General features: G+C 53.0%; 1 protein-coding gene across 1 annotated transcript; it reads right to left on the bottom strand.

Annotated features, from left to right (window-relative positions):
• Positions 1–1,508: 1,508 nt before the first annotated feature.
• Lrrc75b (leucine rich repeat containing 75B) lies at positions 1,509–12,886 on the bottom strand. Its single transcript, XM_015997708.3, has 4 exons — positions 12,693–12,886; positions 9,561–9,689; positions 7,984–8,084; positions 1,509–6,340 (listed from the first exon to the last, which is right to left on the bottom strand). Exons 1-4 carry the CDS (start codon positions 12,867–12,869, stop codon positions 5,815–5,817), a joined length of 933 nt encoding a protein of 310 aa, XP_015853194.2. The 5' UTR covers positions 12,870–12,886; the 3' UTR covers positions 1,509–5,814.
• Between the last annotated feature and the right edge of the window lie 2,237 nt (positions 12,887–15,123).

Genomic DNA, 15,123 nt, shown 5'->3' with positions numbered 1-15,123 from the left:
CTTTGATTGTTAAGCTAATTAATATGTTAGGCACATTTCAGAAGAAGGAATACCACCAGGCTATAAGGGTCCTTTCATGATGATAGCAAGGCGGTTAATCAAGGGTCCATGGCAGACTTAAACATGTATGCTCCCAATAATTAATCTTCAGAACATACAAAGAAAAAAAAAGTTAGTACATCAGTAAGAAATAGACAAATCCACAATTATAGTTAGAGACTTCAGTGTTCCCTCTCAACAGATAAACAGGGAGAAAATCAGCAAGCATAGCCTAGACTTAAACAATACTATCATCACCCTGACTTTGATTAACACTTTTACCCAGCAGCAACGGAATATACATTCTTTACAAGCACACACATTTACCAATATTGGCCATATGGTGAGCTGTAAAATTAATTAAAAAATTCCAACAGTACAGAGCCACACTGCATTCTCAGACAAAAGTAAAATTAAATTAAAAACCATAGGGCCAGCAAGATAGGTCTTGCTGGGCAAGCCTGGTAATGAGTTCAATTCCTGGAACCCATGTAGGAATTGAAGGAAAAAACTAAGTCAATATAGTTGTCTTCTGACCTTCACATGTGCGCCGTTGAACATGTACCCACCCACCCCTACACACCACACTAATAATTATCAGTGTTAGCAACTATAAAGGGGAGGACCTGAAATCCTGTGCACCACTGGTAAGACTGTGAAGTTATATGAAGACCTTGCAAATCAGTGTGACACTTTCTTTCTTTTTTTTTTTTCCTTTGGTTTTTCAAGACAGGGTTTCTCTGTGTAGCTTTGCGCCTTTCCTGGAACTCATTTGGTAGCCTGGGCTGGCCTCACACTCACAGAGATCCGCCTGGCTCTGCCTCCCAAGTGCTGGGATTAAAGGCGTGCGCCACCACCACCTGGCGACACTTAAAGTGTTACAGACACCTGCCATGTGACCTAGCCATTCTACTCTAGATGGTTGGGATATGAACTGTAGCCCCTAAAAGCTGATATACTGATGGTTTGATTCACAGCTGGTGATGCTCCACAGGTGACTGGATTATTAGTGGGCTAATTCAGCAATGGGTTTACAATCGGATGGGTTATTGGAGGAAGAAGCTCACCCAAAGTCCATCTTTTTCTCCCCCGACCTCTTCTTTCTTTTCTAGCAGCCACAAGGTGAATGGCTTTGCTTGAACATGTTCAGCCTTCACTCAGGCCCAAGAGACGGAGTAAACATGGTCAGACACCCTTGAAATAACAAACAAATTCTTCCTCTCCTAAGTTGTTTTTCTTAGGTATTTTCCCATAGCAATGAAAGACTAATTAATATACATTCCTAGGTGCTTACTAGAGAAATAAAATGCTCATGCCATAACTAGTACATGAATTTTCATAGCAGCCTCGTCTGTCATAGCCAGAACCTAGAAACAACCAACTATCCATTAACAGGTTCATGGATAAACTCTGGTACACCCATGAAATACTATTCAAAACACAATTCTTGATACACGCAATAATATAGGTGAGTCTCAAAATAATTATGCTGTTTTTAATATGTATATAGTATATACATATATATAGAGAGGGTATATTTGTATGATCCCATAAGCTGTTCTAAAATCTAGAAAATGGAAACTAATTCATGGGGTATAACACAGTCCAGTGGTTTCTGAGAGGTAGGGGTGGAAGGAAGGGGGTCAGCAGGGAACACAGCAAGCTTGGGGTGACAGACACATTTACTGCCATGGTTTTCATGTCTGTGTAAATATGACAAAACTATGCCGCACACTCTAAACTTGCCACAGTGTGTTTGCTTTATTATGCTGCAATTTTACAGATGCTTATTACATAGCCAAGGCTGGCCTACAGGCATGTGTCGCCACACCCAGCTCCTAACAGCTTGCTTTTTAAATAAATGACTGTTTCCAAATAACAACAAGAAATCTGCAGTTGGGAAGAAAATAGTGGAGGTTTCTGTTGGTGGAGATGACAGTGGTCATGGTGGCAATCGGCCACGGTCTCCCAGGACAAGTGTGCTTTCCCTCGCCACCCAGAGAAACCTCGGTGCAGCAGGGACCAGTTGCCGGGGATTCTGGGCTCTCAGAAAGACTGTTCTAGACCCAGTGGCACGGGCTTGTTACTCCAGCACTCAGAAGGTGGAAGCCCAGGGTAGGCTGCATCACAGGACTCTGGCTAAATGAGTAAGTGATTCAATGGAGAGCTGGGGTAGAGTGCAGTGAAAAAGCACTTGCCTAGTGTGCTTCAGTGCTGAGATAGATAGATGATAGATAGATAGATAGATAGATAGATAGATAGATAGATAGATAATAGATAGATAGATAGATAGATAATAGATAGATAGATAGATAGATAGATAATAGATAGATAGATAGATAGATAGATAGATAGATAGATAGATAGATAGATAGAATAGATGGATGGATGGATGGATGGATAGATAGATAGATAGATAGATAGATAGATAGATAGATAGATAGATAGATAGATAGATAGATAGATAGATAGATAGACAGACAGACAGACAGACAGACAGACAGATAGAATAGATGGATGGATGGATGGATGGATGGATGGATGGATGGATGGATAGATAGATAGATAGATAGATAGATAGATAGATAGAATAGATGGATGGATGGATAGATAGATAGATAGATAGATAGATAGATAGATGATAGATAGATAGATAGATAGATAGATAGATAGATAGATAGATAGATGGATGGATGGATGGATGGATGGATGGATAGGTAGATAGATAGATAGAATAGATGGATGGATGGATAGATAGATAGATAGATAGATAGATAGATAGATAGATAGATAGATAGATAGATAGATAGATAGAGACAGACAGGCAGGTACATACATACATACATACATACATACATACATACATACAATACACAGATGTAGTAGACAGATACATACAGAGATGATAGTAGATAGACAGATAATAGGTAGATAGATAGATGATAGATAGATAGATGATAATAGGTCGGTAGATAGATAGACAAACGATAGACAGACAGACAGACAGATGTGTTTGCAGCCTAGCTCTTGCCAAACCTCACCACACAGAGAGCCTGGATGGACTCCCTAGCACTACATACAGCAAGCTGGCCTGCACCCCTCTGTGGCAGGCTCTTTCCAAACCTCATTCCCTCCTCACCTCAGCAGGACAAGGAGGATTTTTGTACTTAGTTCCCAAATGGACCACACTGACAGGAAGTGATGGGTCTGGACCGAGGATGGATGGGTTTGTAGGTCTCCAAGTTGGCCCCGGAGCAAGGCCCCACATGCTTCCTTCTCTCCTGGTCGATGTTCTCATCACCACCAAGCTGAATGAAGCATACTACAGGCTTGAATGCCTGCCTCCCTCAGAACGCATGCACTGAAAACCCAACAGGCAGGAGATGATTTAAAGAGGGATTAGGTCAGCAGGGCTCTGCCCTCATGATGGAAGTCGTCCTGATTGCCACAGTGGGGCCGCTCTCATGCTCTCTAGACATGTGATACATACCATGACAGAGCAAGGAAGCCCTCACCAGATGGACTCCTTCTGTCAGATTCCCCAGCCTCCAGAACCACGAGCTAAGTAAACTTCTGTTGTTTATAAATTACCAGGATGTGGTATTCTGTTACAGTAGCACACAGAGACACAGCCCTCACTTCTGGAAATCTCCGTCCCTGCCCATGGAATCTCCCTGCTGGTAGTCGTGAGAATGCCGTGAAGGGTCAGGACCACTTGCGTAGCAGCAAGATCAACTTTGCCCACATCTCCTAAAGCCGTTGCAGGCTCCGGCTCAGCTATTGCATCACATGCCTCCAAAAGGTGGAGAAATCGAGACCATCTGCTGCCACCTGGATTTGCCTGGACACTGCCTGGGACACCTGGCTCCAGTCCTCGCACATCATCGTAGGAAGAATGTCGTGGCACGGGGATCTCTAAAGGTATGTGGGCTGGCTTCAGGCCAGCTGTGGGCAGAAAGCAAGAAGGGCAGGGGAGACCCTGAGCAAAAAAGAGTTACAGGGAGAACTCGGCTGCCTGAGCATGTGATGGGGCTATCCGTCTGCTGGGCCCAAAGCTGGCCCTCCCTTCCTCCTCAGCTGGCCCATACTCCACTCTGCTTTGTCTGGCTCCAGAAAGCCCAAATCCTTGTCCTGAGTGGGTAAGGCACAGTGAAAGTTCTATAACTCCAAGCCATGTTTTTAAAACAAGCGGGGGGGGGGGGGGGGAGGGAGGAAGGAGGGGGGGGATCTAGGAGGAGGAGGAGGCTAGTACCTCTAGATGAAGCTCTGAGCGCCAGGATCCAGGATAGCAAGTTCTGCTTAACAGAGAGGGGGCAGTTGGGTCCCAGGCCCAAAGAAGAAGGGGACCTGGCCAGGTCCCCCGGCTAGCGGAGCAGAGCCAGAGGTCCTACACTCTTCTCACTGCCCCCCTGAGAAGCAGCTGTCTGAAGCAGTGGGGCATGAGGTGAAATCCTTTCCCTCACCTGACCTCCCTCCCTGGCCTGGGAGCTGATGTAATCCAGCCCTCTCCCTTCTTGGCCTCTGGTCTGGGGATGTGCTGGAATTGATGGCTTTTTTGGAGGGGTGCTAAATGTGCCATCCATAGTCCACTTGGAGACAGACAGGGAGGTGGGGGGGGTCAGAACTGGTGGGCTCTGGGCACGGGTTCAGAGCGAACCCCCCCCCCAACCCCAGCCTTTACCTTGTCCCCGAGGCTGCCCTCTGTTCCCGGGTCTCTCTGCGGTCACCAGGCCTTAAGTCTTGGTTCTACACAGAGGACTTAGGCCACTGGCTTCCACACCCTGGGTTTCTCTGAGTCCCTTCTCCCACATGCTCTGCCTATCTCCTGGTTGAGCTAAAAACTCTATAGTCTCCTAAATGCGGCAATGAGGGTGACCAGACATTAGGCTTCTAGTTAGGACTCCACCTTGAGGGATTTGGGGTAGGAAGACAGTAACTCCCTATGGAGATACCCTTAAGTCTGTAACTCCGGATGCTAGTTAGGCCCACCTCCACCCATGACGTGCCGCGTGTGACCCCAGAACTAGAGAAAACACTGTAGCTCTTCATCTCTAGCCAGCCAGATCTCCTCACCCTCTACAGGAAGCCTAGGGCCTGGAGCTGGGGAGAGTGGGCAGTGTTGTGCCCTGTGGAAGACAAACACAGGGTCAACCCCCTCAGAACCTTGGTGGCCTTTTGCCTTTGGTGTGTGAAGCCTTGTCCCCAGCCCAGTGTACACTGATGGGCCCTGATGGCACCTGCTGTGGGGCTCCATGCACAGCTCTGCCTGTCTGTGACTCCCGACCTGCTCCCCTGAAGCCCCCAAATATAGAGAACTCAAATGCTGCCCAGATGTCATGTCTCCTCTGACTCCTGAGGCCACACCATCGGACCCATGACCCCTACACCTTGGTTTCCATGGAGTCCTGCCAGTGAGCGCTAAGGGGACACCAGTATTGGCTGTGGTCCACCCGCTCTGGGCAGGTGGGGTTTTCCTACCTCTGCAGCAAGCCTGGAGCTCAGTGAGTCTGAAGTCGGTGGTATATAAAGCCTGAGGTGAGGGATACCATCCTTTCATGGAAGGTCGGGGCTGTGGGTGCTGGGGCCCCTCTTTGCTGGGTGAGGTGGAGCCCTGAGCCTGGGCTGGCTGGCCTGTCTTCCATGAAACCCTTATTCCACCACTTCATCCCAAGTTGAGCATGTCCACTGTCTGTCTCTCTGTGGGACATGGAGGGCCCCCAATACCTCGTTCTTAAAAGACCTCACTCAGTAGCAACGAACCAGACCAGTAGTGAGTCACCTAGCACAGCAACCCTGAGGCTCTGGTCCTGTCTCAGGAGCCGCAGAGCCCCAGGTGGAGACAGCAGCGGTGGTCTCAGCCATGCCTCCCCCGGGTTCAAGGTCCAGCCCCTCATAGATGGTAGGGAGCGAGGTGTGCTGACTCAGTCGCCGCCGAAGGCCAACCAGCAGGGGCTGGGGCAGTGAGGACACGTCCACGTTGTTTCCCAGATCTATCCAGGCCAGCACAGGGAATTTGGTGGTGTCCTTGATAGCCTCGGTGAGTTCCCGGGCAGCAGCTCGCGTCAGCCGATTGCCATTGAGCAGCAGTTGGGTGAGGCGGGGCAGAGCCCAAAGGCTGGGCAGCAAGCGGTGCAGCAGCTCATCACTCAGCTCCGTGAAGCTCAGGTCTAAAACCACCAGCTCCACGCCATGGCTGCCCAGGTAGCGTGCTATGTGCCGCACGTCTCGGGCGGATAGCGGGATGCCGGAAAGGTCCACGGTCTCCCCTACCAGCGGGGTCTTCTGGAGGCTGCTCTTGAGGCTACGGAAGGATGCAGGTGGGCGCACTGAACCAGAGCCCAGACCTAGGCAGGACCCCACCCACCACAGACAGTTACCCACCAAGGGCAACCTAGGTCCTCTGGCCTGGCAAAGCCTGGTTTTAAAATGCCACTTCTGGGACTGGAGAGATGGCCCAGCAGTCAAGACTACTTGCTGCTCTTTCAGAGGACCCAGGTTCGGTCCCTAGCACCCACATAATGACCAACAACTGCCTGTGACTGCAGTTCCAACACCCTCTGGCCTTTTCAGGCACCAAGTACAGGCACAGCGCACATACATGCATGCAGGGAGAACACTCATAACACTTAAAAAATAAAAATAAGTAAACCACTTTAACGCCATTTTTTTTTTTTTATAAAGTGGATGACCAGAGGCAATGCTAGGAATCTCTCTGAGCTCGGTTTCCCCTCTGGTGAAATGGGAACAGGGCTGTGGTGAGGACTACATACATGCATTAAGGCTCTATGTGCGGACTATTATTATTGTGCTTCTTGCATCTGTTAATATTGTCTATTTTCATGACAGCCCAAGGATGTATAGGTGATGGCCCATTCTACAAAGGTCCCTTGGCTGTCCATCACTAAGAGGGAATCAGGGCTCTAAATCCCAACGCTGTGACCCCCTGTGCCCCTCTAGAAGCAGCATCCTTTAAGATAATGAAAACCTTTGCCATGAGTAGCTATGGGATCATTCTGGTCCTCTCAGCGTTTGGGGCCTAGAGACGGGACAGGCCCAGGATCGTAAAGGGGGAAGGAAATGGATGAGCTAAGAGCTTGCTAGGGTAGGCCTCCCTGTGTTAAGCTGAAAGAGGCTCTTAGAGCCCGAGGGAGGAGGGTTGATCCTCCAGGGCCCTTGGCACACTTCCGCTCTCTCTCCGGTTCTTTATCCACAGCCCTATGGGAAGATAGGGCTGCTTTGGGTGGTGGGTCACTGAGAGCAGTGAGGGAGGACATGGCCAGGACCCCATCCTCTGTGGCAGAAAGCAGCCTCACGGGTTCTGAGTTCGCCGTGGGCCACGAGGTGTAAGAATAAAACAAGGCGGGGGATACACAGAGCTCGGGTCAACTCTCAGCTGTGGTGCTAGGGCCTTTGGTTCTGGGCTGAGACTGTGTCATGAGGGCCCCCTGAAACAGGAGACCCCACGCAGAGTAAGCTATCAAGAGGCTGTGGAAGTCTCTGCATCAGGAAGCCTGGAGCTGATGAGTTCCCAAAAGGGCTTCAAGGTAATCAGGGAGGGAATGGTCTTAGGCAAACTACTCTCCCTCTCCTAACTCAGTGTTCTTCCCTGTGAAATGGGAGGCTTATAGAATCTGTCCTGATGAAGATTTCACCTGATGTACCTGGGACCCAAGGAGGCACAGGTCCTGGGAAGGGACAGGGATGGAGGGACCAGGGAATGGCAGGAGATGCCACTGTCCTGGAAGAACCGGGAAGCAGCTCATAGGGAGCACGCAGCTTGGCTTAGGGGCATCTGTTGCTGTGGACCAGGGTAGTGGCCACGGCTGCAGCCTTAATGTAGATGAAGGCAAGAGGGCCACAGAGTGGGATTTTTGCACACTCAGCTCTCAGAGAAGGGATCCTGAAAGACAGTGTGCAAGGTCTGTGTGGCTGGGCTCTCCTTACCTGTTCTGGGTTTTCCTGTGGGGCTTTCGCTTGGAGTGAGGAGTGAGGTGGTAGATGAGCTGCCGACAGATCTTATCGGACGACTTCCAGGGCTCGTGGTCCTGCGGGGGGGGGGGGGGGGGGGGGGCGGGGACGGACACACACATCATGGTGAGGATGAGCCTGAGCCCTTGCATTCTGCCCCCGGCTGTATCCTGGCGCAGAGCCGGGAGAGGCTGCCTGCTGGGAGCTGGACAGGCTGGTGTGAGGCCCGCAGTGCCCGGTGGGAGGAAGCCCAGACAATGGGCCCTTGTTCTCTGTCCTCAGGCCTCAGGCCAGTAGCTCAAGCTATCAGCCGGCAGCTTGCCACCCTCAACACCCTCAGGGGACTTGCCACAAGGAGGAGGCCAGACCAGGCCCCTTGAGGGAGCCCTATTCCAGAGACGCCAGTCCCAGAGAATAGGACCGAGCCAGGTCAGCATGTTCTTCCTCTCATTCTCCAAGCTGCGCTGCGCCCGTGGGGCCTGGGTCTGGGCTGACAGGGCCGGGGATTGATGTTTTACTACACCACACGGTTCTCTATTGGTCCCTAATTGTATCCCCAAAGAGGCCCAGCTTGGGGCACACAAGGTATGCTTTCCACACAGCTGGCACTGAGCAGGGCTCCGTTACCCAGAACCTTCTTTTATACTATAAGCAGCCCCCAGAGCTTGCAACACACACACACACACACACACACACACACACACACACACACACACACATACACACACACACACACACACAGTCAATTAGGCTACTGGGGTGGCTGTGGACTAGCCAGCTGAGTACCGATGTGGGATTCAGAGCTGACAGGGCCTGTAGTGGACCCCCTTATTTCATGTTGGGGGGGGGTGTTCATTGTGTCCAAGATTCTTGGGGACTCGTGGCTGACCACAGACCTACAGGCCAGTGCTGTGTCCATGTTCACAATGGGACATCTGCGGGTGTTGTCAGAACAGGGTCCGAGGAGGTAGAAGCTGCAGGTGGCAGGTTCCAAGTTAGCATTGACATGGGATTTGTTTGTGACCCAAGTAGCAGTGGAAGGTACTGTGAACCCCTTTTCCCAAAGGTGTCCAAGCAGGACAGAGACCAGGGTCCTCAGCCTAGGGCGTCTCTCTCCTGACCCAGGAACAGAACACGTGGTTCTGACAGTGGACGCGTCAAGACAGGCTGTGTTCTGTGTCCCTATAGGGTGTTTTTGTTTTTGTTTTCTTTTGGAGACAGGGTTTCTCTGTGCAGCTTTTGGAGCCTGTCCTGGATCTCGCTTTGTAGACCAGGCTGTCCTCAAACTCACAGAGATCTGCCTGCCTCTGCCTCCCGAGTGCTGGGATTAGAGGCGTGTGCCACTACCACCCGGCCTCTATAGGTCTTCTGCTCAGGTGGGGTGCACACCACCGCCAGTGGGGAGACAGGTCTACCTAAGAGCGTGGTTTTAGAGCTCAGCAAAACAGTTTACACCTGCTCCGGAAGCTGTTCTTAAGAGGGATAGTGACGAGCCTAAGGCCTAAGCGAGCATGAGAACCCAAGTTCCCCGGACCTATGCCCTCTGACCTTACCTTCTTGGGACACTGCAGGTCCCGGGCCAGGTTCACCAGCAAGTCGTGGGAGATGGGGTCCACCAGGTTAAGCAAAGCCACATTCCTGTAGAGGATGTCAGTGAGGAGGTTCCCTTCGAGGCCCAGGTCCTATGGTTGGTGAAATGATAGTTGCATAAGGCAGAGGTCAGGGCCCTCCTCCCGGCTAGACAGAAGATCCACCCCCTGCTGGTTCACATATTTCTAATGATCCCCCACACACAACTCCCGGCTTGCTGGAATCTCTCAACATATGGTGGCAGCCACGCGTCTAGAGAGAGAGGGCATAGTGAGGCGTGTGTGTGTGTGTGTGTGTGTGTGTGTGTGTGTGTGTGTGTGTGTGTGATCATCAGGTTACTCACACTAGTTGTTGGCTGTGTAATGTCTTGCTGTAATGCTCTAATAACCCTGGACGCTGATGTCCCTAGCACCCCCTTGGGGTCCTTTGTTTCCTCCCTGTCCCTGAGGTCTCTTGAACTGCGCTACCCTCTTTCCTCCTCTGGGAGTGAGCCCCTTCCCCAGATCGTGTTCACCAAAGCAGCTCAAATTCAGCCTGCTCACTTGCCGGCCTCATGTCCCTTTCCGGAGTGCAGTAGGGGACCACACCCTCCTGTCCACCTCTGTAGGGATCGCCTAGCATCCTTTCCCTCTGTCCCCAGCTCACCAGGTGGGTGGGTCCCCCTTCTCCCACTGCTGCTGCCAAGGTTCAGACCTCAGACCCAGTCACCTTTGCTCAGGGTTCCCAGGCTTCCGCGTTCCTCCCTGGGTTCCCAGGGCCACTCTGTGAAACACACATGACCTTTACCCTCCATTCCACTGGTGGAGACCGAACCCCTAGAAGTTGTGCCATCAGAGACTCACAGAATGTGCAGAGCCATGAGTCCCTGGACGTAGCCATCACAGCCTTCCCAGCCTGCCAGTCTTCTTCTCTTCAACCAGACCTCGGGGTCAGGGCCCTGACCCTTCACCCATTGGCCTTCTCCAGTCTATACCTATAGACCTGATGTAAGGCTGAGCATCTTGATTTGTCTTTATTTTTCAAGATAGGGCCTCGGCCAGGCGGCGGTGGCGCACGCCTTTAATCCCAGCACTCGGGAGGCAGAGGCAGGTGGATCTCTGTGAGTTTGAGGCCAGCCTGGTCTACAGAGCGAGATCCAGGACTGGCACCAAAACTACATGGAGAAACCCTGTCTTGAAAAATCAAAAATTAATTAATTAATTAATTAAATTATAAATAAATGAATGAATAAAGATAGGGCCTCACTGTGTAGCCCTGAGTGGCCTGGAACTCGCTTTATACATCAGACTGACTTGGAACTCAGAGATCTATCTGCCTCAGCCTCCTGTATACCGAGATTAAAGGCGTGTGCACAAAGGGTGTTTTAGAGGATATACAGGCAGCCTCCTAGTGCCCAGCCTCCATGTGCCATCCTCTAACCCCTCAGCCAGAAGATGTGCCCTGTGCTGTCCTGAGTACACAGGAAGTCAGGCCAGGCAGCAGGAACACATTGAAAGGCTGCAGTTAGAGTTCCTGCAGGGTATGGGACAGGATGGGGGCCTGGATATGCCTCAAATCTCAACTTCTAGGATACGAGGAGGGGACTTAGCCGCTCTCTGAGGTTGATCCCTTCCCAGATGCTTCCAGGAAAAATGCAAGTCGATGCCTTGGGCTCCACCATCACAGATAGTGATCTGTATTTCTAGGCAATATGCCTGGCTGGGTGCTGCTTGGCAGTGGCTCTCCTGCTTGTATTTTCAGTGTGGTTCAAGCTACAGATGCCAGCTAGGGGGGAGGATCCAGGAGGAAGCAGGCTGGTGAGTCTGGGCAGACCCAGACAGGGCCCCAGACAGCAGCCTACCTTCCACTGGCCTGGTCAGTGCCTCTTAAAGTGACAGCTCCACTTTTCCAGACTGCTGAGTCTACAGAGAAGGCAGTGGTGGAGGAAGAGCAGGACTGGAAGTATCCAGCCCTGGATCACCACCTCTCTGCGACTCTCTCTCTCTCTCTCTCTCTCTCTCTCTCTCTCTCTCTCTCTCTCTCTCTCTCTCTCTCTCCCTCCCTCCCTCCCTCCCTCCCTCCCTCTCTCCCTTCCTCCCTCCTCTCTCTGTCTCTCCCCCCCCCCCATTATAAGTTGGTCCTGAACTTACTATGTAGCTGAGGATGACCTTGGACCCCTGATCTCCTGCCTGCATCTCCCAAGGGCTGGGAATATAGGTGTGAACCACCATGCCCGGCTTATCCTGTTTTCTTTCTTTCTTTTTCTTTTTTTTAAATAGTGCTAGGATACATGGAGCTCAGGACTCTCAAATGCTCTAACACTGAGCTACCTCCCTAGACCCCTTCTCTCTGTTCTGTCCGTGCCCTGGCTCATCACTTCTCCAGCTCTAAGCACCGTCTACCTTCACGGGGGGGGGGGGGTGTGCAGCAGTTACTGCAGGGCGTGAGGAGGCTGAATGGGGAGTGATTTGCCCCCCCCCCCGGGGTAGTGCTGGGACAGGCATCCCAGGGCAACTCAGGGCTCAGGGTCTCTGGCTAAGGTACCAAATGTGTCTCCCGAGGGCCAGATGTGGCACTGCCGTGTACAAAGGTGGTTGTGTATTCTCAGTGGATTCAAGCTGCCTGTTAGAATGGGTGGTGCCCGCGCTGTGGCTTTGTCTGTCCTGTCATGATGTCTGTCTCCTGGCTCACCCGCGCCGACCATCTGGGCTGTGCCTCCCAGGACCCTTTCTTCCGGATCTGGTGCTTCCTTTCTTCCCGCAGGATGGGGAGCTGCGCTCTTCCCATTGTCCTTCAGCATGAGATGCCCCTACCCTCACCCACTCCAACTCTTGAGAAGGTCCAAATGCGGGCTCTTAGCTCCTGACTGGTGGTCCCTCAACATACACAGCACACCAGACTTCAAATCCCGGTGCCCCAACATGCCACCCCCTTCTTTGGCAAGCAATTCCCTCGGCCCCACCTGGCCCTCACTTTAATCCGCGCCCTCCCTCCACGCAAGAACCTCAACGTCTGCAAAACCCGCGGTGCACGCTAGGAACCCACCCGCCCAGAAGCCCGCAGCCCCGGCTCCTCCCTGACCCCCCAATCCCGGGCCGCCCCGCTCCTTCTCTCGCCTGGCGCAGGAGGCGCAGCAGCTGCCGGGCGCGCTCCGGCCGCCGCTCGCGGAGAGTGGACTGGATCTCTCGCAGCCAGCGCACCCGGCGCTCGTAGGGCGCGGGCCCGGCCCCTGTCGCCGCAGGGGCATCTGAGCCGGCCGCTGCCCTTGCCCGCCGCCCCAGCCGCGCCCCCATGGCCGCCGCGGGCGGGCGGGCGCCGACAGGGTGGAAGGGAGGCGGGCTATCTGCGGCCCGCGCCCCGCCCGGGATGCGCGGGGTGGGCAGCGCCGGGTCTACGGCTGCGCGCCCAGGCACTGGCCGCCAGCGTGGAGCCCAGGATCACTCCTCTTTGGCAGAGGTTTCCCTGTCGAGGGCCCCGCCCGCCCGCGAAGGACCTGGCGTTAGAGCTCTTCCCCGAGGCGGCCAGGGGAGACGCTGAGGACAAGGTGGCATTTGGCACCTCTCCATCATGTGGCCCCAGCGCTGACTGTCTTTGGGGGGAATAGTCGTACAAAAAAGTGCTTGAGGCGGATGAGGGTGCTTTAGGCAGGGACAGCACCCGCTTTCAGAAATCGCCCCTGCGAGCAAGTGTGTCTGACTTGTCCACTCTGTGGATGTTACTTAGCCTTGGCAAATCCCGAATGACACGTCCTGCTTTGAGGGGGACAGACAGGCCTGGACAGGTTGAGCATAGTCGGCCTCCTCTGACCCCCATGTCTGAGAGATGAATAAACTAAGCCCACCTCTGCGCAGCCCGGCACCAGGCCCTGCCTATGTTCCTGGTCCTTCTTTTCCTGCCTAACAAAAGGGGATGGTAGTGCGTGCAGGGAGGGGGGCGGCCCCTGGCTCCTCTGAAGACCACGTTTGAGCTCAGGACCATCTAGCTCTAGACGGGTTTCCTCAGCAGATTCCGTTGGAAGCCTGCTGCAAGCCCTACCTGGTCCCAGTACTATCTAAGCTTCTCACAAAACGTAGGAGGGGGCATTGATGGCCCTGCACTCTAGCCTCCCACCCCCACCCTTAGTTAAGGAACGTGTCCAGCCTGAGTCTGCTGGGATGCCTGGCTGGGCAAGTGTGCCAGCCTAGTTGAAACATGCGGGGGAAGACCTATTCCAGGGCATGTAGTGAGGGATGCCTGCCAGGATCCTTCGTTTGGGTCAAGCAGTGCTTGACCAGAAACTGGAGGTGGCAGTGGGAGACTGGACGCCAGGCTTTGTGAGACCCTAAAGACTAGCCAGAAGTCAGCAGAGTGGGTAGTTCCTTGACCACTCACTGATACCCCCCTAACCAGTTTTAAGCTGATTCCTTTAGGCTTCCTTTTCCCCAGCAGCCTCCCACCCCCTCCTCTGCAGCAGTATTGTCCTAGGGCCACCTTGGCACGACAGGTTTCCTCCCTGGCAAACCTGCATGACTACCCAGCCTGCCCTTCCCTAGGGCCAAGGCTCTTGCTGAATTGACAGTGTGTGAAAGCCAGGGCTTTGAGCAGCAGGCCAAGTGTCCCAGGGACGTCTCAGACCCCTTGCCCAGAGCTGGAGGCCAGGTAAGCGCTCATCCTCTCTCTCCCTCCCTGCACCCTCTGGGCTGGAGACAGACCTGGATGCCTCCCAGATCCTGACCATGTTGTTTCCGGAGGCTAAGCCAGGGCTAAGTGTCATACCTTGGAGTACGAGGAGATGGAGGTGGGGGCCAAGGAGGAGGGGAAAGGAGGGTGGGCTGAACACCACGCTGGAAAGGAACAAGCTAGGCAGTGCCTTAGTCCTGTGGCAGGTACAGAGCTGTCCCCAGCCCCTTCTCTGTGACCCTCCCTAGCTGCGGGATTCCTAAAGGACTTTTTTCCAGGAAAAGAGGAAATTTGGTATCTGGCCCCAGATCCCTGGGTGAGCTTTCCTTAGCCTGCTGTCTGGGTGCCTAGGTGAGTTGGCCCTTGGGCACTGTTTTTGGCTTAACCTAACTTAGACAAGAATCCCCATAGACAGAGCTGTCCCCTCAGGAGAGGGGACATCATTCCGCCTCACCAGTCTCCATGTATACTGAACTAAAGGCTGCTGGCCCTTCTCCCCGGAGATATCCTGGGCAGCAGGGTTTGTGGCAAGCTCATGGTGAGGCAGACTAGTGCTGCCGTCTCAATCTCTAGGAATGACGTAGGGCATAGAGGTTTGACCTGGGTCCTTCAGGGCAGCCTGGCCACCCTTACAAAGTCCACGGAGATATTAAAAAATGTGAAGCAGTGAGTATGGAAGGGAGGACTCCGTCAGACTCCAGGCTTTCATGGGACATATAAGGTTCCAGTGGGAACTGCCTGGAGATAAGTATTGGTAGCAGTTACACCTTGGGCATTCTAAGCCCTTAACTACCAGTGTGGTAACCCATTGGGAGTGGACAGGAGTCCAAGGTCTGGGTGAACCAGCAAGTAGAGTGGAGGGCTACAGAAGGGCATGGACCTTTGGGC

This window comes from Peromyscus maniculatus, chromosome 21 (genome assembly GCF_049852395.1).
Source record: "Peromyscus maniculatus bairdii isolate BWxNUB_F1_BW_parent chromosome 21, HU_Pman_BW_mat_3.1, whole genome shotgun sequence".
Lineage (NCBI taxonomy): Eukaryota > Metazoa > Chordata > Mammalia > Rodentia > Cricetidae > Peromyscus > Peromyscus maniculatus.
This window is presented reverse-complemented; position numbering and strand designations above follow the sequence as displayed.